Raw genomic sequence first — 27,212 nt, forward strand, 5'->3', positions numbered from 1 at the left:
TTAAAATATTTTGTTTATAGACACAAGGATATGTGTGAAGGAGCAGCACAGATAGTTCAAGTTATGGAAACAGTGTGGCAGCTGTGCTAGGGTGCTCTGCCTGGTCTTCCTTGACACATTATCTGATTTAGAATACATCAGTTTGCTGAAGTATAGAAAGCGTAAAGTTGCTAACTAAAATAAAACCCAAACACTTCCTTTGGCTCATCACATTAAAGCCTGCTGTGAATTTTAAAACTCTCATTTTCTTTAATTGCAAAAGTTGTTTATTTAAATATGAAATACTTGCTATGTACACTCACTTTTAAGTGGAAGGGGGAATGTCGTGACTAATTTCCAGACACAAGTCACAGATTCCTTGTGCTGGTTGCTGCTACTACCACTCTGTACAGTTACACAGAGCATGTACTACTGTCATTATTCTCTATACGGTACTTGCTGCTTGCTGGATACGGACACCCATGTCACACCTCTGCACAGAAGTGTAGTCATTTTAAGGATGTCATAATTTGTAACTTCAAAGAAGTAGAAGAGATCCTTAGTAATTATTGGTGTGGTTAAAATCTTGGTTGCTAAGATGTATTTTAAATTTCATTCTATAAAGTGCAAAATGGAGAGCTGCTGTTTGTTGTTTCTTTTTTTTATTTCAGCCCTGCATCACATTTACATTTTTCTATCAAACACCCTCATACACTGTCCTGGGAATATTACACAATGTTCCAGTGTAAAGCACATCTTGTTATGAGACTGATTGAGAACAGGATTAGCATGGAGTTCATGTTACAGGTAGGTATTTAAATGATAATGTGGAATATAGATGACTTTTTTTCTTTAGTTACACTTCTGTTCATTAAGGGGCATTTAAGGAAGAACAAAACAGGTCATCGCAGGATTCCCTTTGTATTTTCAGTTTTAGTGGCATAGAACAAATACAAAATGTAGATAATTTGTGTTAGGATAAAGTTAGCTATTCTTACAGTTTTTAATATATTGCATAGTCTCTTTAATGTTAAGATATTTCATTGCTAAGGGTTATTGTGATGTGTGTTAACACTGAGACCTTACTGACCCTTAATTGGTGTTGCTGTGAGCTAATTTAATCAAGTTATAAACAATAGAAGTAATGAGAGTCCAGCTTCTGCTCTCTTCACTCCGTAAAATCTTAAGTGCTAGAGGGAGCATAGATCTTAATATTAGAAGAAGTAGCTGAATAGAAGATTGTAATTTTATTCTGCTAAACTTCTGCAGAGTTGTAATTTTTCTTCTTTACTGAATGTGTTTTGTGATATGCCTTAAAAAAGATGGGCTGCTGTAAACACCCAGTTAGAAACTGCGTTCTACCTTTCCCTATCAACTTCAGGTTTTCTGGTTTTTGTTTGTTTAGTTGTTGTTTGTTTGTTTCATTTTTTTTAAAGGAAAACATGTAGGTGCTTGTGCTAGAGCTTTTATAAACAGTTGTCAGGTTGAAGATACAGCAGGTGCACCTGTTTTTAAAGCTTTCCTTACGCATATTTTATTGTTTAGAGTTTTTAGAAAGAAATAAAAAAGCAGAGAACCTGATGACTGTTTTATTTCTAAAAAGCAGGCATAGTCAGTGACCTGTTTTACTCAAAATGTTTAAAAGCTGATGGTCTTTTAATGGCCTTTGTGTGTGTATATGTACCTTTGAGGAAGTTGGTTCTTTGAAAAACCTCAGGTGGAGAGAATTGATTAAAAATGCACCCGTTTACCCTCTGCATTATAATTTGGTCAAGGAAGGCCACACCTGCTGGCAGTGAGTAACCTCAAAAGTTTCATCATTTTGAAGTGTAGAGGTGTTTAGAACAAGAAAATGGATGTCAAAAAGTGTTTCTATATTCCAGGTGGAATTCAACTCTGCTAAAAAGCTGCTTAAGTTGTACCTGTAGCAATGATAAGCACAAAAAACTTTTAGTTTAATTTCATTACCGCTAAGCATTTCTCTTGTTAAGAAGCTAGGGTTTCAGAGCTTTCTCATTGATGGTTTATCTTGAGTAAAAATATATTTTTGAATGTAAATCACAATTTTGGATATGGACAAGCAAATAATTTTCTGAAATGTCTTTATTTTGAAAGACTTTGAGGCCAGTTATCGAAGAATGAGTTTGTTTGCCTTCAGTTGCAATTCAGCTGCAACTAAAAAGAAAAGCTTATTTTATATATTGACGTATTTAGTGAAAGTAATAACTTTTTTATCATTTTAGGTTTTCAACAAGTTGTTGAGTCTGGCCAGCACTGCTTCATCTCAGAAGTTCCAGTCACACATGTGGAGTCAAATGTTGGTTTCCACATCTGGGTTTTTGAAATCTATCTCAAATGTCTCTGGCAAAGACATCCAACCCTTAATAAAGCAATGGGTGTATCCTTTTTATTCTTGGTCTGGATTGTTAATATGGAGAATGATTTTGTTTTTTTCTAATTGGCACTATTAAAGGAATGTGAAGAAAGGTATGAAATACTTTTGCTTAAAACAGATAAGTACATTATTCTTTTAATTAGATATATATGTGAGTCACAGGTTCATACTCCTTTCATAGTCATTTAGAGCATGCTGCCTTTTTTATGTATGCTTTACTAGAAAAGGGATTTCATGATTTTAAGTTTTACTTTGAAAGAAGCACAGGAACTCTCCTGGAATTTAAGGCCAAACTATACTAAAGGGATTCCAGAGGACACTGCCCGTAGAAATATGCTGAAGTCTGACATGGAAAATGCTATAGTCTGGTGCATTTTAAGATGTGATTTCCAGTAAATGACTGGGAAATAAGTAACCTGAAGCACAGATTGACAATTTAAAATGCACTAACATTTAGCAGCTTGGTAGCTTGCATTGATTACAGTTTTGAATAAAATAAACCTCTGTCTGTTGACTCTTCAAATTTCATTGAGAATCGAGAAATAGATTTTCTTATTTCAAATTGGTATGAGGGTAAATTCGAATTTACTGCATGGAACAGTAGCTTTAATGTGTCTGCAGGCTAAAATCATACATGACTGCAGTAAAACTGTGCCTGACTATTCTAACTGAAAGCAAAACCAGGTATTTATTTTCAGATGTTATTTATTTGAGCTAACAATGTTCATACATCTCAATGTCTAACTATAAAAACGCTGTATGATTAATATTTATAGAGTAATATGAGAAGTTGGTGTTTTATCTGTATCAAAAGTGTTCATAAATAGACATTATTTTAAATTTCTATACTTAGCTGTGCTAATCACTTAAGGAAAGTAGGGATTCTCTATGTCCGTGTATTCACATTGCAGCTCTACCTAAATGTCAGCATTACTGCCTGAGCTGGGTGAAACTTAGCTATGTCTGTTCTGTAAGCAAGGAAGAATTGTAACTTGCAGATTTGGGTATTTTTCACCTTCTCTGGACTCTGGCCCTAAGAATGATCCTGTTAACTCTAAGTTGTGTTTAATCCTGTGATTGTAACCACTCTTCCATGCTTCAAACGCTGTGATAGTAGGTTGTCCACCTTGTAAGACCACAGCAGGTATTTGTATTGTTTGGGAGGTTATCTTCTTACTGTTAACTAGGACTGTCTTAGGCTGTTAAGCTTGCGCTGGAGAAACCACTAAAAATGCCTTCAGCTGTACCTGATGACAAAGTCACAGACCTTTATGTAGGCAGCCACTGTGAACAGAACCAGTCTGAGGTATCTTGTCATATTTTGTGAGAAAAGTTAATAATGTGTGTAGAATAAGAAGCCTCTCTGAACCTGGAACCTTGTCCCTTAAATGTCAGGACATGAAAGAACAAGTCTTCCTTCCCTGCTTTTGTCTTACAACATAAGAGACTGGTTGGGAGCATGCTCTAGACTAAAATACTTTATTCTAGTGTTCTAGTTTTGCTATAAAGATAGTAATGGCTGTCATACAAATAATGAATGATGAAGTTATTCACAGGAACAAGTTGACTCAGAGGAATCATTTCCTGGGATAAAAATGCAGAGTGAGATCATTACTTTTTATCAGTCGTACTGTGTAGTCTCATGGATGTGTGAATTCCTGTGTAGCTACACACACATATGAATGCTTACAATGACCCAATTTGAAAAACTTCAGTAAAATAGTTAAATGTACCATGGGTAGAAAACAGAAGCTAATGTCTACATGTTCCCTTGAGTTTTTAACTGAAATATATAGTAAAATCATATTAAAATTACTGAAGTCTTACTCAGTTACTTTCTCTGAGAGCATGCCAAGACTGTTGGATGTGGTGGATCCAGTGTAGTTTTTCATAACGACTTTTTTCTTCCTAGATAGTTTTCATTATACTTCAGGTTTTCTCTGTAAGATACATGGTTTTATCTTAAAGAACGGTTCAAAGAAAAAAAAATCTTTAAAAGTTCATGAATGAACATGAGTGTTATTGTTTCTTGATTTTGTTGAGATAGGAAATTCTAGGGATAGAGAAGCGTAAAGCAAGTGTAAAGAATGAAAACATTGAGAATTGCGTTTATTTATAACTAATGTGCACTAGAATTCCTATACTGCTTATTAGGGATCAGAGTGGAGTGGTAAAATTTTATGGCAGCTTTGCATTTAATAGAAAACGGAATGTATTAGAATTGGAAATAAAACAAGACTACACATCTCCTGGGACTCAGAAATACGTGGTAAGGTCTATTTTCCATATTTTACCTACACGTACAAGCGCGATGTATACATTAATAAGCATAAATGTAATATTAATAACAAAATCTCGTGAACTTGAAGGGTCCGCTTAAAGTGACAGTGCAAGAGCTTGATGGATCATTCAACCATACATTGCAGATTGAAGAAAACAGTCTTAAACATGATATACCTTGCCATTCTAAAAGCAGAAGGTAAGAAGTAATCTGCAAATATATTTTATATGGATATATGAAAACATATAGTGCATTTGGTGATAAATATATGCTGTTTTAAATTATCTGTTTATATTTTCTTAATCTTATTGAATAAGTTTTACCCATGATGCAAAGGGAGAAAACAGAATTCACTACTCTTTATGGACAGCAAGAGGCCTTACCTTCTATATGGAATTCTTGATTTCAAGTGATTTTATAAAAGTTTTATAAGGAGCTCATTTATATAGAAGTTCAGTGAAGACTTATTAATCAAATTATTCAAAGTGCCTTTTACTGGGAAAGACAGATTAGAAGGAAGGCAAATGTTGGCCAGAGGAGTACCTCAAGTGAAGATGCTTGACTGAAGCACTTGCATAGTTTTCCTTTTCTGTTAAGAGTGCCAGGACTGTTCACTAAACCTACTGAGCAGGAGAGTTAACATGCTTCCCAGACAGACTCTTTCAGTTTCCTAATGCATTTTAATAACTACTTTGAGCTCTACTTCTCAGAATTGTATGCTTATCTGTAATTGTAGAAATGGTGTGAGTGAAATTCAAACCGATGCTTATTGCTTTATTATGAAATTATTATTTCATATCAGTATTATTTGAACAAAACGCACTCAATTTCGTGATTCTTTGCTGGAGAGGGCATTATTTTTCAATGTTGTGAAATACACAGAGACTACTTCTGCAAGCTTAACATATAAACAGTACGGTAATTAATGAGGCTTTTTTTCCTGTTTTCTCTTTTTTGGTAGAAATAAGAAGAAAAAGATTCCATTGATGAATGGAGAAGAGGTGGACATGGATCTTTCTGCTATGGAGTAAGTTAGTTGTTGGAGTTTCTCAGTGTGAGACTGAGCCTTCCCCTTGTCTAAAGCATGGTCTTTTGAAGGATTTGATAGTCATGTTTGACTTCGTTATATGACTGGCAAATGTCAAGAATGTACTATATTTCTTTGCCTTCTTGGAGACTTTTCTTTTGAAGCTGGGAAAATGCTGGTGAAGCGTAAAATGTATGGGTTAATAAAGAGGCATGATAAAGTGATACAACACATTACTTGCTTCTTTTTTATCCATTTCTAATGATATCTTTCAGCTGACTTTATAGTAAAATGCAAACAAGAATTTGCTCTTAACAAAATAAGAACAATTTTTGTTGGACTTTGATGAAGATCATCTAACTGGCACTAAGACAGACAAGTTCCTGAAATCTGTGGTTAATTGTGAAAGAATCCTTTTAGATCGAAAATAAGTGATGAAATGCTTTGTGCTGAAATCCATACTGGCATTAATTTCAGCTGGAACTGTTGAGCTCTTTGGAAACAAATTATTGCTCAATGTAAATACCTGCTTTACCCTCCTTGAGCTGGAGCAAGGGGTGCTTTCAGAAATTGTATTTAAGAGCAATTAGCATAAATATTTGTGAGTAATTCTGATCAGTTATGTTCAGGTAGCTATTACATTGCACCAAGGTGAGACTTTAATGATCTTCTTAGACCTACCTTTGAACCGGTATATGATTTTATGCAAGTCACGCTTTTGTCTGCTAACTTTCTAATCTGTGATGCCATAATTCTTTTGTCCAGTTTGGACTCATTTGCTCCGAGCATATATGATTATGTTTTTTCTCTTTTCTACTAAAAATATAATAGAATGTTCTTTTAAATAGAGTGCATGTAGGCACTCCTCTTTTCACTATACTTTCTTCGCTAGCTACTATCTTGACAGTAATTTAAGATATTCTACAAACGTATATAGAAATAGGCATCATATTTATAATGATGTTACTTTCATCATTCCAAACTCCTAATTCCATTTCTGTATTTTGCTGTTACCAATTTTATGTGGAAAACTGAGTAAGAGACATTATTATATAGTTTGTGCTTGTTCCTCCCATGAATTACTTCTGCACTTATGGTACTGTGTGAATATTAAAGTATAAAACGCTTGTTTGGGTGAAATACAGCTGAATAATTTTTATCTGTAGGACTAAAACTTTAATTCTGTCTGTTGATACTTTCACTTTTATCATAATTTGACTTGGCAGTTCTGTGCATTTGAATCATTACCTTTGCCAGCTTTCATCATCATAGTGTGTGTTTTTGTAAAGCATTTGCACAGCTATTGATAAAAATAGTATATAAAAAACCTGATGTTTTATCACCAGATTTTCTTAGTTGCATTTTTTTTTAATAGTGAACCTGTAGAACATGATAAAGGGCTGCTCACTTATGAAGGTTACAGTATCTGACGAAGTAGAATTAAATATGTTGAGATCATATAGTAGCTTACCATGAACTAAAATCTGTAGATAAAAAATACTAAAACACTATATTAACTGCAATGTATTAGGGGTTTGGACCTGGGATGCTATAGAGTTGCCACCCCAGAAGGAGGAGATTGGACCAGGTGTCAAAAGTCCCTTCTAAGTTAGATTCTTTAATGGTTCTTTGAATATAAATACTTGAAAAATAACTCATAACAAGTTAGAATATCTTTTAAATGTCTATAGTTCTGAAATGTTGTAAGCTATTAATGTTTCTCCTGTCTGTCTTAGTGCTGATTCCCCTTTGCTCTGGATAAGAATAGACCCTGATATGTCAGTACTGAGGAAGGTAGAATTTGAACAATCTGATTTCATGTGGCAGTATCAGCTTCGGTATGAGAGGGATGTGGTTGCACAAGAAGAAGCCATTCTAGCACTGGAAAAATTCCCCACCCCAGCATCACGGCTTGCACTGACTGATATACTAGAACAGGAACAATGTTTCTACCGAGTGAGAATGCTGGCCTGCTTCTGCCTTGCAAAGGTGAGGTTGTGTGGGGGTGAGCAAGGGAAGAAATCCGCTAGGCGTTGTAAATATTTGAAAACAGGTCAAAACTCATGACAGTTCTCGAACTGGGTTCATATTTAGCTTCTTAGAAGGGTTTGCCAAGTATTTTTGACATGACTGATTTGAAAGGAAAGCTGTATTATTTTAGTCTGTAAATGGAGACTGCAGAGGGCTTTCATAATTGTCAAAATTGAGATGTCAGACATGAAAACCACAGGGGATTTTTCCAGATTTCATTAAGTGGCAGAAATAAAAGACTTTTGTTTAATTTTTTTTCAGAGCCAAAGTCTATTTTTTTATTTTACTGGGAAGTTCCTTGGCCTCTTTGTTGGGAATTCTGAAGTGCTGAAATTCATCTGTCTGTTTAATGTGAATTGAGATTGCTGCCTTTATATTGTTTCAGTTTGAATAGGGGTACAATAAAGATGTTGGTCTGCAATTAAATATTATCTTTTCAGGGCAATTATTTGACTTTTATAAGATTTTTTTCCTTTAGACACAGAATTAGAATTAGGTGACAATGCAATTATAAAACTGAATTTACTACACTTTCTAAATGTACTGTATACTTTCTCGTAAAACAGTACTTCAGTCTTTCAGGCATAAAGTGTCCAGGTAACATATTAAATCCTCGTTGACAAAGAACACACTTTGCCAAATAGTTCACGACAAATAACCCTACAAAGGAAGGAGAAAAGCAGTGTCACAACATTAAGTCCCAGGAGTTTGCAGACTCATTTTCCCATTCAGATCTATTGCAGTGTTGGTGATGTGCTATGAGTTTGAAAAAAAGCGACAACAGCCACACAGACTCGCCCTGCCTCAGACATTGGGGAGTTTCATAACTGCACATGACAATTACATCTTCGGGCATTTTTTTATGCGATACTGGATTGGAGGATGCGAAATAGAGGGTACCTGCAGTCTTTTCAAGTAGAAATAATGCAAGACACAAGCCTGCTTGTGTTATGATGTGAGAAATGGTTTGTTACTCATCTTCAGATAGCCTGTTGCTTTTCTTTCTCTTATTGTTATGTAATACCCTTTGAAAACTGCTATATGATTTAGAAGGAAATCATCAAATTCATTTTCTTGCGTGCAAAAACATATTTTCCCTTAGTTTGTGGTGGGTCTGTAACAATGGAAACTCCTGCTTTGTTGTAGAGAGCATTGGTCCCAGTGGTTTGTGCACACACACACACACAAAATCTGGCACACATCAGGCGTAGCTGTTCTTGTCTGCAGGCTTTCGTTGCTCTGTACAGCAAATGTATGAAACCCAGGGTGCTGGGAAGGCACAAAAGCAATTTTGTCTTTGTGGAACCTTACCGTCATACACCCAAACAGACTACGGCAATAAATTTGTCTCCGTGCACAGTCTCTTTGGGAGTTGCGATTAAAGTTAGAGGTAGCTGACTTGCCTTCCACTTTAGGGGTGGTCTTTTAGTCTTGGAGTGGCTGAGGTCTACTTAAAGTCTAGGCTGAGGTTACTGGCAGGGTAAATTTGGGAAGCTGGTACTGCAAAAGCCTCTTCCATCACTGGCTTCTGTAGAGCCAGAAGACTTGGCTTGTTAAACACATAATTTTCATCTAAAATTTAGAAGGGAAAATAATTAAGAACAGAAGTTTATCACGGAAAGATAATTAGTTGCAGACATCTTCCAAGTGGAACAATTCTGTAAAATTTACCTTTAATGTAGCAAAGATACATAAGACATAGCAGTGCGAATTCAGCTAATGTAAGATAATACATTGATGAAAATGTATATATAGTTGAAGGACAGTATGTTCTTGGCAATTATCCTTTTTGATTATGGGAAATGTGTATTTTTCTACAGCCAAACTAAGCTTGCCATGGTGATGTTAATACAATTTCCCTTCCCCCCTAATTACATAGATTGCAAATTCCATGGTAAGTACGTGGACAGGACCACCAGCCATGAAGTCGCTCTTTACCCGAATGTTTTGTTGTAAGACTTGTCCAAACATTGTGAAGACCAACAACTTCATGAACTTTCAAAGCTACTTTCTGCAAAAGGTAAAATATATTTTTTTTTCACTGAACTTTTTAAAAGAAATGTCAAAATGCAAGAACATTCCTACAGAGGAATTGAGTACATGTAATGGTCATATTTAAATATTTGTAAGCTTATTCTTAAATTTATTTTATTGCATAGTAATAAAGCTACTGATTTTATCTTTTAGGTGAATTCAGCAGCTATCTTAATTCATTAATGGCAGTTATATGATACTGCAAATAAAATTTCATAAATCTTAGCATAATTGGTGGGCTTTTTAGTTCAAAGCACTGCATAATCCTTCCAGCTTTCTCCTTTCTATTAATTGTCAACATCACAATTGCTTCAGCTTATTTTGATGATAATACAAGTTTTTTCACTGGATTCTATGGTTGTTGGTTGTCCAGTGGATAACAAAATAAAGTACAGTGGTTCTTTCAAGATTCGCTTTGTAATTACTGGTTGATAGAGTTATTATTTCACAGATTTTATATTCCTGATTATGGAGAAAACTCAAATTTTCTTTCCTTACTCTGTCCAAACCTGCTTCATCTGTCTCCTCGCATCTCTTTCTTCGACCTTTTGTATTTTTCTGTGTGAGTGGAGCCTGGAGAGCTGCTTAGCTCATTCAGAAATAAATACCTCATCAGGCTAATATCTGTCTGGCTAATAATTCTTTGCTAATAGCATTGGATCTACACCTCTCACTAGGAATGGGAGCTTTACAAGAAAACACTCACATTCAGTGTCTGTCTCAGAATTAGTTCCATCATCATTTTCTGTCTTTCCATATTTTTCATGTTGTCTTTTTGACAGTGCCTTGACTCAAGAGTCTTTTCTTGGACATAATTTTCCCAAATGTCTGCACTATGACTAATTGTTGAGCAGTAATTGGATAGATTATTTGATCTGAAAATTATATAGCATGTATATGACATTGAAAAAGCGTTTAAATACAACTGTCTAGGGATTTGCTATTGTAAAACTATTAATTGCTCATAGTCAGGATGTAGCTCTTCTGAAGCTGTAACTGTCATTTTACTAATGTAAGAGTGATGTTAATATTAATTTTATTACACAGACTATGCCTGTTGCCATGGCCCTTCTGAGAGACGTTCACAACCTCTGTCCTAAGGAGGTTTTAATGTTTATTTTGGATTTGATCAAGTATAACGATAACAGGAAGAATAAGGTAAAGAATGTGTTTATTTTAATCTCTCACTTTTCTGTTGAAAAATGTCTTGGTTAATAAGCTGCATGATGTTTTATGCCGCGAATTTAAATATCTGGCTAGGAGAGTTGATGAAAAGGTGATACTCTAAACTAAACAGTAAACGTTACAGAATGTTCTGCAGCTGACATTTCTATGGCAGCATTTCTTGGATGTTCCAAAGTTCTTTATGCTTGTTGACGTACTTAAGGAGCTGCCTGTCTTAATTTGCACACATACTTTTCTTGCTTTAAGCTTTTTCATTCGAAAGACTTCTTGAGAAAATGTGCAGGAAGCTAGCATGTAACATGCAAAGTTAAGCACTGGTTTGTTGGGGCTTTTTTTCACCTTGAAAAGCATGTTTGAAAGAGCAAGGAAAGAAAATACTTTTTAATGATATACGGGACTCTGGGATTCTGAATGTCAGCTCTAGCTCACAGAACTAGGTTGTCTTCATCTAGTTAAATAACGGCTGAAACCCAGATTAATATTGTTCTGGCACTAAATTGAAGCATCTGAGTTGGAAGTGTTGTCATCCAAAGTTGCTTCTCACACAGACCACCTCTGAAGGATGAATAGATGACTTTTAAGATCCAGGGATGATACAGAGTTCCTTCTTCTTAGCTACAGAGAAAGTCTACAGCTGCTAGGAGCTTAACATAATCTTCCTAATTAATTACCTGAAGTTAAGTGGAACAAATCTGAAGTGTCTTAAGCCTCACTTTCTCATATGCAGAAACACGTACTGTAACAAGACACTTGTTGCAGGATTCCTGAATTAAGAGGGTAATCGAGGGTGGAGAGATGGAGAGTTAGGCATGTGCATGCAAGTACCAGTAGTCACAGAACATGCTGAATTGTGCTACCATCTACCCGCACCACAGGAGAGATCCTGCCTCACTTTGCATGAATTTGTCATCTTTAACCAGTTCTCAATAAATACAGGGTTTAAATTAAGTAATATTCAAATCCAGTACTTTTTTCTGCTTTTTATTTTTTTAATACTTTTTTCTGCTTACTAACACAACTACCAAATGCCGTGACTAGCAATAATGGAAGAGGTGAAACTCTGAGCCCGGGTAAAAAGAGCGAGGTTTTCCTCACTAAGCAGCAGAGAGCCCAGTAGTTCACCTCAGAAGCTTGTGAAGTTTCTGTGTGCATAAACTGTCTGGTTTTCTGAGGCACCCATTAACCTTGGTACTGAAGTTAGAAATAGACAAGTATTTTTCAGCATTCACATTTAGAAATAATGGCTTTTATTTTTCGTATCTGGAGAATTTTCAGTGCCTGATTTTTCCATTTTTATGAAACAATTTATTACCATTAGTATTCTTACATTACTATTAATATATTCTCATTATAGAGTAAAGATTAATCACAAAATAACTGAATCTAATGATATGATACAGCTGCTATGATATGATAGCATGTCTGTTTGCTCAATCACTTTCTAATCCATTTTCAGAACAAATTTATTCCTGTTTTGCTTTCTCTTGTGGTTTCTCATATTATTTTTAAGATCTTGTTCTGTAATAGTGTATCAACATGCCTCAGCTTTTAAAGAATATATGTTGTTACTTTTGCTTGTGTTTAAATGCTGTTTTTATCTAGTTTTCAGACAACTACTATCGTGCTGAGCTGATTGATGCCCTAGCCAACTCTGTAACTCCTGCAGTCAGTGTGAACAACGAAGTTCGAACACTGGATAACTTAAATCCTGATGTTCGACTTATTCTTGAGGAAATTACCCGTTTCTTAAATATGGAGAAACTTCTTCCCAGTTACAGGCATACCATTACAGTCAGGTGTGGTTTAATAATTGTTGTATATGTGAAGAGACCAAACACATTAATGCTATTCTTTTTGGTTTTGTCTACCCTTCTCCATAGTTAGTATTTGAAATTTTAGCTTGTGTGTCTTTATCTTAAATGTCACATTCTTTCCAGTTTCCGCAGGCTGATAATGAGAGTTTTTTGCTTATTTTTCAACATTAATTTCTATTAATGTAGACCTTTAATAGCTCACATAAGTTGACCGTATTTGTGCCTCTTTAAGAAGAATGTTTATGAAAGCTTTGCAAAAGGTAGCCCTGTAACAATATCTGTAGAGCACACAACTTAACCTGAGCTGTGTTTTCTCTGTAAGTCAGTACAGTTCTAGTGAAACCAAGCAATGGATTCGATGTGGTGGGGAACTGTGTTTTTGTTTCTGCCTAATTCAGAGTTAATGAGAGCTGTGTGTTAGTGCTGTGAAAGTAATCATAACATGTTAAAGCATTCCATGATGCAATGTTAATTTGCTAATACAATTCTAGAAGAACTGCAGTACTTGATTTTGAAGAAAGTAATTTTATTCTTCTTGGCTGACATTATGTAAACCTAATGTAAATTTTCTCTTTCTACCAAATGTAGCTGTTTAAAAGCTATTCGAGTGCTTCAGAAGAATGGTCATGTCCCAAGTGACCCTGCTCTCTTCAAGTCATATGCAGAATATGGGCACTTCATAGACGTCCGAATAGCAGCTTTGGAGGCTGTTGTTGATTACACAAAAGGTACCTTTTTTTTTTAATATTTTGATACTTTGTAACACTTGCGATACAGTAGAAAAATGTAATACTTCATTCATGATTATTGGTTGAAACAGAGTCTGTCGGAAGAACTTCTGTGATGACAGATGTATTGATAAGAAGCTGAGATTTCTATTAAAGCTTTGTCCTAGAGAATGCAAGAGTTATCAAGATGGGATGAGCATTCTCAGTGTCTTGCAATCAAATACCTTGAATCAAATACCTAAGTTTTGAAATAATGAGTAGACAGCACAATGAGTAGTGGTAAGGGGGTTTGGTGATTTCTTTCTAACACTTGATTTTCAGTGATTTTGATTCAGTTGAGTTCAGCCATAATTGCTAGTCAGAGTTCTTGATTTTGCATTACCTTCTTGCTAATCTCTTTTATTTTGCTTTTCGCGTAAATCTTCGGGTTCTAGATTTTTGAAACTTCAATTATTTTCATTATTTTAGGTTGATTCTACTTTGCCGTTCCTTACATGGCTTTTCCATTCTTTTAGTATTGTCTTCATCTTAGTTGACTGGTGCAAGTCCTTGAAAAAAATACTGGGTAACTTTCTTAAATTCCTTTTGAAATTAAAATTCAGCCCTGACAGATTTTATACAGGTAGTTAGAAATTATAGCGTTATTGATTTGCATTTTTAAAAACGAATTTGTTACTATGTTGAGCTGTTCATTTATTTGGGTTAGTCTTTCTCTGTTCAACAGACTTGTGACAGTTCTTGTGTTTGAAGGATTGTCCCTATGAAAGTGGCCAAATCCTTCAATATTTCCTCTGTGAACAGACTGATGATTCTAGACTTATAATTATTCTGCCTCAGATGTCATGTTTTCATTTTCAGCTTAATGGAGAGTTTCCTTTGCTTTTTACATGAGTAATGTTTTTTTCTTTTTTATAAGGGCTTTATTACTTTATCTTACTCCTGTCATTCTGTCCAAAGACTTCTCAAACTAGATTGACAGTGGGAGTTTTTAAGGCAATTGGAGTCTTTGAGTGAACACATCTGGCAGAATTCAGACATGCACTTACAGACTATAAACAGACTGTCATACAGAAAAACTAAGAACTTGAAGGGAGGCTGTGCACCGAGTGTCACTCAGGCTCAGTCCTCAGTCTTGTAATTCACCAGGTGTTCTGGATCCATAACCCACTGCACATCTACTGTGAGGATACCCTGTGAGTGATACCCAGCTAGAATTCCTTGGAGGTCCTGCACATGGATCAGGGCAAACCCAACCGTAAATACAGGCTGGGGAGAGAATGTGCTGAGAGCAGCCCCGTGGAGAAGCAGTTGGGGATGTTTGTTGATGAGAAGCTCAGCGTGACCCAGCAATGTGCACTCACAGCCCAGAAAGCCAGTCACATCCTGGGCTGCATCAAAAGGAGCATGGCCAGCACGTCGAGGGAGGTGATTCTGCCTCTCTGCTCTGCTCTACTGAAACCCTAGGTCTGGGACCCCCTACATAAGAAGGACATGGACGTGTTCAAATGAGTCCAGCAGGGCCATGAAGGTGATCAGCAGTTTGGAGCACCTCCTGTATGAGGACGGGCTGAGAGTTGAGGTTGTTCAGCGTGGAGAAGAGAAAGCTCTGGGGGAGACCTTATAGAGCCTTCTAGTACTTAAAAGAGCTACAGGAAAGCTGGGGAGAGACTTTTTAAAAGGGCATTTAGTGATAGGACAAGGAGTAATAGTTTCCAACTGAAAGAGGGTAGGTTTAGATTAGAAATAAGGAAGAAATTCTTCACTGTGAGACACAGGAACAGGTTGCCCAGAGAATTTGTGACAGCCTCCTCCCTGGAAGCATTCAGGCCAGGCTGGATGGGGCTTTGAGCAACCTGGTCTAGTGGGAGGTGTCCCTGCCCACAGCAGGGGTTTGAAACTGGATGACCTTTAAGGTCCCTTCCAACCCAAACGATTCTGTGAATTCAAAATCCTGCCGCTGCTGTGCATCTGTCTCTCTGTTAGGCTACTTGCTTTGTTCCTCCCTTCATAGAGTGTTAGTGGAAAGATTTGCTGGAGAATGGAAAGCTTACTCATCAGCGTGCTTCCTTTAGAATAGTCTTCTCTCTAATTCATCCCACCCTTTGGAAAGACAAACTGATAGAAATAATGTTTTTTCATTAAATTCTTGACCTTTTATGGGTGGTGTTTTTAGGTAATAACTGACTTGGATAAAAAAAGTGTTTGTACTGCAAAGTAATATAGTACATCTTTTAAAACAGCTGATCACATGGCTTGCTGTGTAAGCAAGGTAGGGTAAGTTGCTTGAAATGCTCTACAGGAAGGTAAAACTTGAATGGTAAAAAGCAGTAGCAAGATAACTTGAAGAAGTCAGTGATTGAGCCATATGTAATGTTTGACTGAGCTCACTATGAGATCTGGAAATTATGGATTAGAGTATTACTGTACCTCACTGCCTTGCCCCTTGTCAACAGCATTTTCTTTGATATAGCAGATATAAGTATCTTATCTACTATAACGTCACTGTGATTCACAACACAACCCTACTGTCAGACTGGTCATCAGGGACATATCTCGAATAGCACCTTTCAGCACTGAACACATTAGCTTTTGCTCCTGCTATAAGAATGGCAAGTTTTTGGTGGAGCGGTAGACCCAGAAGCACAGTGTGTTAACTCACTTCTTCAGCTACGCCTACAGAAGTTAGCAGCGATTGTCTCCCAGGGCCCTAAACCAGGCTTTGGAAGGAGAAATGATTGGCCATCTATTGCCAAGAGGTCTGATTCCCAGTTACCTGGTTTCCAAGTCATACTGGATGTAAACCAGCAGCTATCAAATGCCTGTTGCTTGTGCCAGAGCTGGCCTTTTAAAAGTTCTTGTAAAGGAAGCTCACGGATTTTGTAATTTCCATAAAAAGGAAGGTCTGTATTTTCTGGGGCGGCGTGGAACTCCCATGTTTTTCTATCAACTCTCAGGGTAGGAATAGCACTGCCCTTTTTTAAGTTACTTTAAAATAAATAATTTCTCCATGGAACTGAGTAAGTTGTTTTCTTTGCTGTTAATATTAAGGGTTTTTTTAAGACTCAGTAGGTCTGTAAAATGCTTGAGCCAGCATATAAGGACTTGGACAGTTGATCTAAACCGGCTAGAATTGAACAGGGTTTCTTAACTTCTTTAAGTTAGCTTCTGATAGTTATACGACTGTTAGTAGCTATATGTATACGACAAAAGCAGTTCCATATTTAGAAGAGGTAACAACAAACCATTCCGAGTAGGTATCCGTGGTTATCTAGTCTCATAAATGTTGAAGTGTGGGGTCACACAGATGCTCTGCTGTAATTGCAAACCGATACACCATCTCTTGTAATTTGAAAAAAATCTCAAGAGGCTTTTTACTTCAGAAAGCAATCACTTGTTTTTGTGTCTACCAGAAGTATGAAGATCTACACACTTTTCCCACAGCCTTCTCCTAGACAAACTGGCAAGATACAGACAGGATGGATGGACTCTGAGAGAAGTAGGAAATTGGGTCATGGACCACTCTCAGAGGCCATCTGGTGGGTTTTGCTCAGACTGGCAGGCAACCTGTCAGAAGTGGAGTCCCTCAGGGAACATCTTCATAAATTATCTGGACAACAGCATTAAAAACGGTCTCACTATGTTTGCTGATGACACTAAGCAGAATGGTGAGGTGGACATGTCTGAAGGGAGGGCTGTCTTACAGACAGACCTGGGCAGGCTGGAAGAGTGGACAAGCAAAAACCAAATGAAGTTTAGCAAAGACGAGTGCAAGGTCCTGCACCTGTGACGACATAACCAAAGAGCCCAGTACCAGCTAGGATCTGCATAGCTGGGGAGCAGCATCACTGACAGGGACCTGGAGGCCCTGGCAGAGAGCAAACTGACCATAAGCCAGCAGGGCACCACTGCAATGGTGAAGGGCAAATCAGATCCTGGTCTGCATCCAGAGGGGCCCTGCTAGCAGAGATAGAGATGTGATCTACTCTACTCAGCACTTGTCAGGTCGCACCTGGAGTACCGTGTCCAGTTCTGGCCCCTACAATTCAGGAAAGATGTGGTCAGACTGGAGAGGGTCCTTAGGAGGGCCACAGAGATGATCAGAGGGCTGGAGAACCTGCCCAGTGAGGGAAGACTGAAGGAGTTGTGGAAAACAGTAAGTTGGGCGGGAGCGTTGATCTGCCCAGTGGTAGAAAGGCTCTTCAGAGGGACCTGGACAGGCTGGATGGATGGGCTGAAGCCATGAGGTTCAACAAGGCCGAGTGCCTGGTCCTGTGCTTGGGTCACAGCAACCCTAGGCAGTGCTATAGGCTTGGGGAAGTGTGGCTGGAGAGCTGCCCAGCGGAAAAGGAGCTGGGGGTGCTGGTGGACAGCCGGCTGAACGTGAGCCAGCAGCATGCAGGTGTCTGGTGCCCAGGTATCCTGGCCAGCAGGAGCAGGGAAATGATTGTGCCCCTGTACTCAGCACTGGTGACGCTGCACCTTGAATTGTGTGTTCAGTTTAGGGCCCCTTGTGGCAAGAAAGACATTGAGGTGCTGGAGTGTGTCCAAAGAAGAGCTACGAAGCTGGTGAAGGATCTGGAGAAACAAGTCTCATGAGGAGCTGCCAAGGGAACTGGGGTTGTTAAGCCCAGAGAGGAGGCAGCTGAGGGAAGACCTTATCACTCTCTACAACTACTTGAAAGGAGGTTGTAGCGAGGAGAGGTTTAGGCTGAGCTTCTTCAGTGAAAGGGTTATCAGGCACTGGAACAGCCTGCCCAGGGAAGTGGTTGAGTCACCATCCCTGGAGGTGTTTAGAAGAGAAGTAGATGTTGTGCCCAGGGACATGGTTTAGCAGCTGACTTGGTAGGGCTGGATCAATGTTTGGACTCGATGATCTTAGAGGTCTTTTCCAACCAAAACTATTCTATGATTCTATTCTATGTGTTAGGTCTTTTTCTGAAAAGAAAGAATTACACTGCTAGGACCACAAAATGGAAAGCAGCAGAAATGTTTTTGGAGCTGCCTATACAGGAATGTTTAACACACCCCAAATTTTGAAATAAAGGAAAGCCTAAGCAAGCTCTTCATTGTTCTGAGGAAATGAGAAGAGAGTAGTTCTGTAAAATCTTACAATTATACTCCTGAGAAAAATAATAGATAAAATTCTTTCATTATCTGTGTAATCGGCCGATAACCTGTGTTGTTTTCTATTTTGCCATGTTACACTGACAGTCAAAGGAATTCTGTAATGTAACGTAAATTTTAAGCTAACAAGCTAATCTTGTTTCTAACAGCATCAGTCAGCAATTTTCTAGAAGCATGTGCTGATAGGTTTCAAAATCCATTTTAATTGCAAAGTATACTGATTCAAAAACCTAAGGAAGGCCACTGAGAGGACTATGTTTGCAGTTTTGTATAAGCCCTGTAGTCTTCCTCTTTCTACCCTATTCATAGATAGTAATCTTTCATAGATTCCTGCATGTGAGAATTGTATATACTCTGTTCTCTACAGAAAATATACTTCTCTGATTGTTGAAAGGATATTTGAATACATTCATTTTAGAAAGCGTGTAATATCAAGATGATCATTTACTCTATGATCTTCCCAAACAAAGCTCATGAGTGAGAGTTGCCTGCTGATCATCAAGTTGGTGCTTAATGAACAAATGAGGCATGAGGGAGTCTGGTGCACATTTCTGTTTCAGTGGAGAGTAAACTACCTTTGACTTTGCACTATAATTAATGAAATTCCTCTTTAGTTGCGGTGATTCAAGCTCTTTTATGTGCTAATTCAGGAACTTGTGATTGTCTTGATCAAAATCCTTCAGGTTTATGTATATTTATGGGCATTTTGTTGTATTTTTCTTTGCAGTTGACAGGAGCTATGAAGAACTACAGTGGCTGCTCACTATGGTTCAGAATGATCCTGTACCATACATAAGGTTAGTGAGTTAATAAAGTGCAAGTATTTTTACTAATGCTGGAACTACTAAGGAAATTCTTGTTTTGGAATTGCTAGAATAGATCAAATGCTTATCTGCTTAATACTTTTTCACAAAACTTTTTTCTTCTTGTTGTTTTATATACATTGAAATGTGTTTTGATGTTTCAGCAGTTCACATTTGAAATTAATATACTCTGTTCTTATTCTCCATTATGTTATTTTTGTCTGTATGTTCTGTCCCTGTGGCAGAAGTCTGAAGTCAGAGATCGTTTCCTGATCATAAAGTGTATAAATCTGATGTTACATATGGCAAGAAGACTTTGTGATATTTAGAGAGACATAGCGCGCACAACATTTTGCTAGCAAGGAGTGTAAAGCAATTGTTAGACTGTAGATGGGGTGAAAGGATAACATGTGGAAAATATGGTGTAAATTTTAGTATTGTCTGTTTCAGCTTTTTTTTTCACTGATGAGTGATTGGCTCTTTTAGCACATTCGTTATAAACCTTTGAACGCCGAGGTTCATAATCATTGTTTTTCCTCAACACTTTCTTCTTGTGGCCAGCATTAGAATACTGAGTTTCAAAGATAAACAGTATTACTTTTATTCTCTCTCTATAGGTGGTTTCTTAGAAAGATCATAGCCACAAGGTTGTTCTGTCATTCTTGTTAATGAAAGTAGATACAGTTAGACTTGCTGGAGGGGGTTTATCTTCAGTCTAGGAAGGAGATTTAATTTGATTTGTATCTATTTAAAGAAGAGTTTAAACTTTGGATTGAGTGCAATATGTAAGGCTCTTCTAAAAAGAAAAGAAAAAAAATACCTGTAAGAGTTTTCTTGTCCCATATGTGTAAGACAGCAAGAGGAAAGCTGTCTGTGCAGTGAATATAGTTGAAGTAATAAGAATGGAAAAAATAATTATTCATAAAATGTTTCCAAGACCAAGTTTAAAGAAAGAAAATGGGTAAAAGTGTATCTACTTTCAGTTCAGTGTTTAAATATTGTAAACAAACATGTTAAGTGCAGAATCTTCATGCACTGAGTGAACTTAAGAGGTGACAGAGAAATATGCAAGTCATGGATTTTGATCCTTCCACTTAGTATCAGTCATAAGCATTTTAAGTTATTTAAAAATTTTGTTGCTAGTGGTGCTCCTTCTTTGTAATTATCAAGTCAGTCTGCAAAAAAGATTATTACTAAACAGAAGAGCATAATGTAGCCTAGAATGTTGTACATAACTGCTAAAAATGATGTCTGACGACATCGTGCTTGTTTGCACCTTAGATTTTATCTTTAAGTTATATTGCTGATTGTAAATCTGTGTCTGTGCCTGTTGTGGACAGAAAGAAGATCTAAAAGCGTAAAACAATGGTTAAAATTTTGGAAGAAACCCTGTATTTGAATAAGATTGTAAGAATATTGCAGACTGAACGGATTGTGTATTCTTACGTTTGTATTTTTTCTATTCCTATTCATTTGGATTTAATAAAGATGGGGATTTTCTCTATTTCTTTTCCAGACATAAAATTCTGGATATGCTGACGAAGAATCCACCTTTCACCAAGAACATGGAGTCCCCCTTATGTAACGAAGCTTTGGTAGATCAACTTTGGAAACTGATGAATTCAGGTTGGTTTTTTTGTTTAATTGTTTTGTTGGGTTCTTACTATAAGGTTTTTTGCAATAACTGTTAAAGGCTTGCTTCAGATTTTGCCAAGAGCTCTCTTTGTTTCAACAGTTAGAAATCGGAAGTTTAGTCTCGGTATTTCAATAGCATCTAGGTACCTCCAGACCTTTCTCAGTGACACGGGATGTCAAACCTTGGTTTTCATTCTTTTGTCTACTTCTCTAGCGTGTTTTGATATACTTTGGCATAGAACAATTCTTTGGTCCAGATGTTCAAAACAAGTATTTCCTCAAGTGATGGTGTCTGTGTTACCTTTTGCTTTATAGTTTGCTTTAGATTAGATTGTCTCTCTTTGACCTCTTTTACTAGACCCTGAGTGAATATGAGAGGGTAGCATTTGTATAGATAATTTAAATGAGATTTTCAGAAGTGTATTATAAACCTAAGACTCAATTTGCCTTGTGTGATTAGGAAAGATCCTAATGAGAGAAGGGCTTGCATCTTTACCACTGACCTGTTTTTCATTACTGAAGCAGTTTTATCCAGTCCTGACAAACTGCCCTTTAACATCTGGCACATTACTACATAGATTACATATAAACGTTTATATAGCGGTTTTAGGTCGTTGAAGGCTGTCTGTTCTCTGTGTATCATTATTTTTAGTGTTTAAAAGTTTACAGCTACACTTCAGGGGTTGAAGTGGTGAGGCTACTAGTAGTTCAGTTTTGTAGGATTTGCCAAGTGTCAAGCACAGAAAATAAACAATTTTGATGTTCCCATCAGAGAGTTTGTTTTTCCTTTTTCTGGAGAGAAGAGTGTGTGCAGTGTTACTTACAACCATTACCTCTTTTTGCAAGTAACAAACAGGGTATACATTCTCATTATGAATCATGGGGCTTTATGTACTTAAATTTCTACGCATCAAGATGACATAATGTTTCAATTTATTTTCTGTAAGGGATAACTAGCATTCCAGGGTGCCTTGAAAAAAAAGTGTTTGTTAATGTGAGACAAGTTAGTCGCCAGGTTTAAAGCTGCGTGATTCTGGAATTATGAGTTGCTTTCATTTAACGTAAGCACATGCAACAGAAAACAGACTCTGATTGATATGTGTAATCTTTTTTTTCCTTCTTCTTCTTCTTTGTTAATCTGCATTAAATTGATAGTGCTCGTAAGTTCTAAAGACTGCAGAGAAATTCAGCAACCAGCTGTGTTTAAGCTGAGCTGTTTTGCTGGAAAAGGAGAGAGATACTGAATGGGGAATTCCTCCTATCATTTTAAGATGATGTAGTTTAAGAAGTTGAATAAATTATTTGTTGTTAAAATATTAGAATAGTTTTAAAATTAGTAATTGTGAATGTGTCGTTCTCTGGAGTGTATTTTAGTGTTGGAAATGTCCACATTAATACTTATATCACTTTCACTGGTAACTGGGTAAGTGCATGTACAGCTAAGCTTACTCAAAACACGATTGAGCCCTACAAAACTTAGTAGTTACAGGGATAAATCTTGTAATTTTATTTTGTGCTATGTCTTGCACAGCCACATTAACATGGCAGTTGGCACATCTGTGTCTTGTTTACCACATATAGTTCTATTCCTGCTGTGGAACAATATGTTCAATAAACTTGCAATCAGTCAAGAGCTGGGCTCAGTTAACACAAGTATCGCTGAATTTGCAGTGGTGCACCAGATGTTAGATGTCTCTGTAGTGATCGGTGCCAAATGTGCTTTGACCATTTGTGTGTGAAGACATAAAAGCAGCACACAGTTTGCAGTGAAGAATGAAAGCAATGAAGCGCTGCTTTGTGCACTAAGAATATATATCTCCAGTGTGAATTAAAGTGCTGAGTATCCAGTGAAGTACGTGACATAGTAGTGACACCAAAAAGCACGTTTGTGCATTCCTGGCTTGTGTTCTCTCTCTGTGCGATTCCTTCTTCAGGTTCCTACTGCATGAAGTGTAGTAGGCACATAGGCAAGTGCGACCAAATCCATTGGTTTGGGAAGCCAGCTTGTTAGCGAAATGCCATATTTAATTGTCTGAGAGTTAAACTTCAAATGCAACTTTAAAAATAAAATCGTATATGTGTGATTAGTTTACTTTTATTTTTCATTATGTTATTATAGCACTTAGTTTCCCAGTCTTGTTCTACTAAACATGTTTTACAACCCATTAAGAGGCAGGAGTAATGAGGGAATTGTATTTTAAGCACAGAGAATGTCATACTCTGGTTGATCCAGATCACTTAAACTGTTTTATTTGTGGAGGAGAAGGTTGTATCTGTATTAATAATAATCTCTTTTGGACTTTAGGAACTTCGCATGACTGGAGATTACGATGTGGTGCTGTGGACCTTTATTTCACACTTTTTGGCCTCAGCAGACCTTCTTGTTTACCATTACCAGAGCTTGGACTTGTTCTTAATCTGAAGGAAAAGAAGGCTGTACTTAATCCAACGATTATCCCTGAATCAGTTGCAAATAATCAGGAACCTGTGAACAGTGCTAACAATCATGGACAGGCCATAGGATTTCAGAGCACCGTAAGCACAAGCCATCTGTGTACATCCCATTCAGCTGGCTCCGAGTCCTTGCCTTGGCTGCTGGTTTAATTTTACGTTGTATTCAGACTTCTTATGCTTTACCTAAGCTACCTTTATACCTTGTTACTCTTCATTCCTTCCAAGTGAACAGCTGCCATATATCATAACTTTTTTAATTGTTTTCCATAGTGTATGCAAGCTTTTTACTTGTTTTTTCTAGACTCATCTTTTCCATTCTTTATAAAACTTTCCTTTTTCTGTATTGCATGTGAGATGTGAAGTGATTCACAGAAATGTTTGATGCTGTGATGAAAACTTTTTTCATTAGAGTAAGAATATTGCTTATAGGCAAGTTATTCAATTATCCAAAACAAAAGCTTATGTCAGTAAATTTATCGTGTCTTAAAATACATAGATATACCTCTTTATAAACAACTTTTTAGATGTTGAAGTTGGAGCTTTAACAGATCTTCAGTGAAAACTTGAATCTGACTATTTAGTACTGAAGGATTTGTAACAACTTCTGATATCTTTCTGGCTTTGGAGGCCTTGTTCCTAACACGTAATCCTTTGTGTAGTTAGAAAATAGATGTTAACCTAATCAACTCATACTTTTTTTTTTTTGCAGCCACTGCTGCAAGACTAAGTCTTCTTGTTGGATGAATTTAATTATGAAGGGAACAACTCAACAGTTGTGGAAATAATAAGTAATTTTCTTAGCAATTTCAAAAACTGCATTTGATTGAAACTGCTGAGAAGTAAATCCTGAAGGAGAATGTGAACATGTGGTTTGAAACTCTTTCCACCCTTTTGAATAGGATGGTTTACTGTTACTTTTTCAGTCCTATAGCTAATTGCTAAATTGCTTTTATTCAAAAGTATGCTGAGAGTGAAAATTACCACAGCATTTTACGGGCTGTTTCCAGTAGGGGGAGAAAGTTAAGATGGAGTCAAATATTAGAGCATACATATTTACAGAGCATGTAATAAGTCCTAATTTGCTGTGCATAAGCATCAGAATTAAATAGCAAGAGACATTTTGTTGGCAGATTTTTAGGCTACAGTTCAACAAACACCCAAACTTTTTTTGCAGCCAGACTATCTTAATCAAAAAATTTCCTCTTAACTCTTCTTTTTCCTATACTGTCCTTTCCCCTGTGCTAGTACCATTGTTGTTGCTGCATCATGAGCTGGATCAGGGAAGGGTCTGGTGGAAAGCCACCTTTTTTATGAACAGATCTTTCCTGCAGGGTCAGTTTTCTGGTCCAGTTCATTATGTAGTCACACAAGGACAGAAATGTGTGAGGAAGAGGAAGAGGCTGCTTCATTTAGCAGCATTACTGGCTTACACTAGTGCAAAAATACAGCAGTAGTATAAGCCTTAATTTACACTTCATCCCTCGTATATTCTCCTGTGCCTCATCTCCATTCTCCTGCCCTGTGCTTTTAAGGTTACAGTTTTCACTATAATTCCCCCAAAATTCACGGAACTGATTTTCCTTGTAAAAAAATCTAAACATCTCACAGCAGCCAGAGTTTATCAAAAAGTGTTTCACAGCAGCAGTGTGTTGGGTTAAATAATAGGGATGAAAAAGGGGGAATATGTATTTGAGGGAAAGAAGATTTAACAGATGACATACACCAGATTAACTACATTCTTTAAAGCAGACTGTATATTCTGAGAGCATAAAAATGTTAAAATCAGTGCTGATAGACTTGTGACACTGAATTTGCTGAGGATGGCATAAGTTACTTAATAAAATTGAATTTAATTGTTCAGGGCAAGAGTCTGTAGGACAGAGGAAGATAGTTCAGTGGAGGAGCATATGCTCTTGAAAGCCTGTGATACGGCTTTTATCTAGTTTTCAATGGGCTTTTAATTATGTTTGCTTCTGTGGATACTTTATTTTCCCTTCTGTATTTTCCATATTGGGCTTATTGGAACACATGTCTGCTCTTTCAATGACTATATGTATAATTTAGTAGACTCTCCTGCTATTTTTATATTCCTTTGATTATCTTTCTGTTGATAATCTAAGCAGTAATTTAGAAAAGTATTTTACTCTTTTAATAAATGTTGTTGTGAAATTAAGAAAAAGCAAGTCATAAGTGCTCATTATGATTTATATTCAGCAAAGTAAGCATTAGCTTTTAAAGCTAGCTGAAAGAAGATTTATCTAAATCTCATATGGAGATCAGAGGCTATCACAGTTTTTCAGCTGAGATTTGGACTGAGGAGAGTCTGCGAGGCACAGATTTATAGAAAGGCTATTCAGAGGCAGCAAATGTTGTTGCACACCAACAGTACCATGATTGTGAGAAGGGACAGAGAAGATGCCAATGCTAGATATGCAGAGGCAGCAGGGATAGAAGAGAAACTATGTTTGTAGGAGAGGTTGGCACAAATCCATACAGGGTTTTACAAAATACTTTTTGCCAGAACTACAGGGAAAACTTTGTTCAAATCACCCACTTGACTCAGAAGTATTTTCAACTATCAGGTCTCTTTTAGGCTGAAACATGGCTCTTGCTATCTTCTAATTTTGGTCTTTTAATGCTGCTTCAGGAGGATGATCATCTTATTAAGGAAACAGCATCCAGCATTTCTGGTCATCAGCAGGGGGTGAAGAGGAAGGCTGATATGCCACTCGGGTCTCCATTGGAGCCAGGGCAAATACTAGAGAAGAATGAAGACAGTAAAGTCAAACTCAAAATCAGAGTAAGAAATGGAAATTCAACTTGCACAATATGTAGGATATTCAGAATAACAGCAGTTGCTTCTGCTGACTTCCCTTAAAGCTGTGTTCAAACAAAAGACGTGTTGTATATATGTGTACAGTAGTTATTGTGCTTACTTTGGCAAAATCGTTTACCATCAGATTCTTTATCAGCTGGCAAGAACTAAAGTTGACAGTTCATGCTCTTGTTCACACAGCTTCACGGTAAATTAGAAGGAAGAAAAGACACTGACCCTTTTTAATTCTATTGAATTTTATTCCTCTGCAGTGGTAGATATCACTTCCTTTCCCTCTCACCCCCAGTTTACCTCATAAATAAAATCTTTTAAATTCTGTGTAGTGATATTCTTATGAGTTATTGGCATCTGCTTATTTTTTTTTCCTGGTATCTTAGTTCTCAAACTCTCAAGAAGAGGAGGAAATTGATATGGACACAGTTCATGACAGTCAAGCCTTTATTTACCATCATTTGAATATGTTGGAGAGACCATCCACACCAGGTATGAGCAAAAGTATTGCCAAAAAAAATAGTACAAATTTTTCAACTGTTTGAGTTGTGGGTTTGAGGGGGTTTTTGCTACTGCTTATTCCTATACATACAAGGTTGGTTAAGTGTTAAATGTTAACTGAATTCCAGGAGGGATGTAAAGGGTGCATAAGAACACTTCCTTAGCTTCCAATATGTTTATACATAACTGTGTACATGTGTATTTTCATGCATATCTAAGTAAGACAACTAGATATTGGGCTTATAAAAGTGAAAAGCTAAGGAATAAATAAAAGAGCTGGAACAGACTGCCTAGGGAGGTGGTTGAGTCGCCATCCCTGGATGTGTTCAAGTGTCCCTTAGATGTGGTGTTGGGTGATATGGTTTAGGGGTGAACTTGTAGTGTAGGGTTAATG

The 27,212-nt window shown here is 37.0% G+C and overlaps 1 protein-coding gene across 1 annotated transcript in view; it reads left to right on the forward strand.

The window, feature by feature from the left end:
- The window catches only part of TAF2 (TAF2 RNA polymerase II, TATA box binding protein (TBP)-associated factor, 150kDa), a gene marked incomplete at its 3' end in the record, with an annotated part of 50,581 nt that extends 23,772 nt beyond the window's left edge, over positions 1-26,809 (forward strand). Inside the window, exons 11-25 of the mRNA XM_009872409.1 lie at positions 651-786; positions 2,223-2,377; positions 4,529-4,643; positions 4,744-4,853; positions 5,617-5,682; positions 7,419-7,671; positions 9,593-9,733; positions 10,795-10,905; positions 12,535-12,728; positions 13,335-13,474; positions 19,326-19,395; positions 20,918-21,027; positions 23,342-23,571; positions 26,138-26,290; positions 26,704-26,809. Coding sequence (XP_009870711.1) covers positions 651-786; positions 2,223-2,377; positions 4,529-4,643; positions 4,744-4,853; positions 5,617-5,682; positions 7,419-7,671; positions 9,593-9,733; positions 10,795-10,905; positions 12,535-12,728; positions 13,335-13,474; positions 19,326-19,395; positions 20,918-21,027; positions 23,342-23,571; positions 26,138-26,290; positions 26,704-26,809 — 2,090 coding nt within the window. The remainder of the gene's footprint in view (positions 1-650; positions 787-2,222; positions 2,378-4,528; positions 4,644-4,743; positions 4,854-5,616; positions 5,683-7,418; positions 7,672-9,592; positions 9,734-10,794; positions 10,906-12,534; positions 12,729-13,334; positions 13,475-19,325; positions 19,396-20,917; positions 21,028-23,341; positions 23,572-26,137; positions 26,291-26,703) is intronic.
- Positions 26,810-27,212: the final 403 nt, after the last annotated feature.

This window comes from Apaloderma vittatum, unplaced genomic scaffold (assembly GCF_000703405.1).
Source record: "Apaloderma vittatum isolate BGI_N311 unplaced genomic scaffold, ASM70340v1 scaffold1477, whole genome shotgun sequence".
In the NCBI taxonomy this organism is placed as follows: Eukaryota; Metazoa; Chordata; class Aves; order Trogoniformes; family Trogonidae; genus Apaloderma; species Apaloderma vittatum.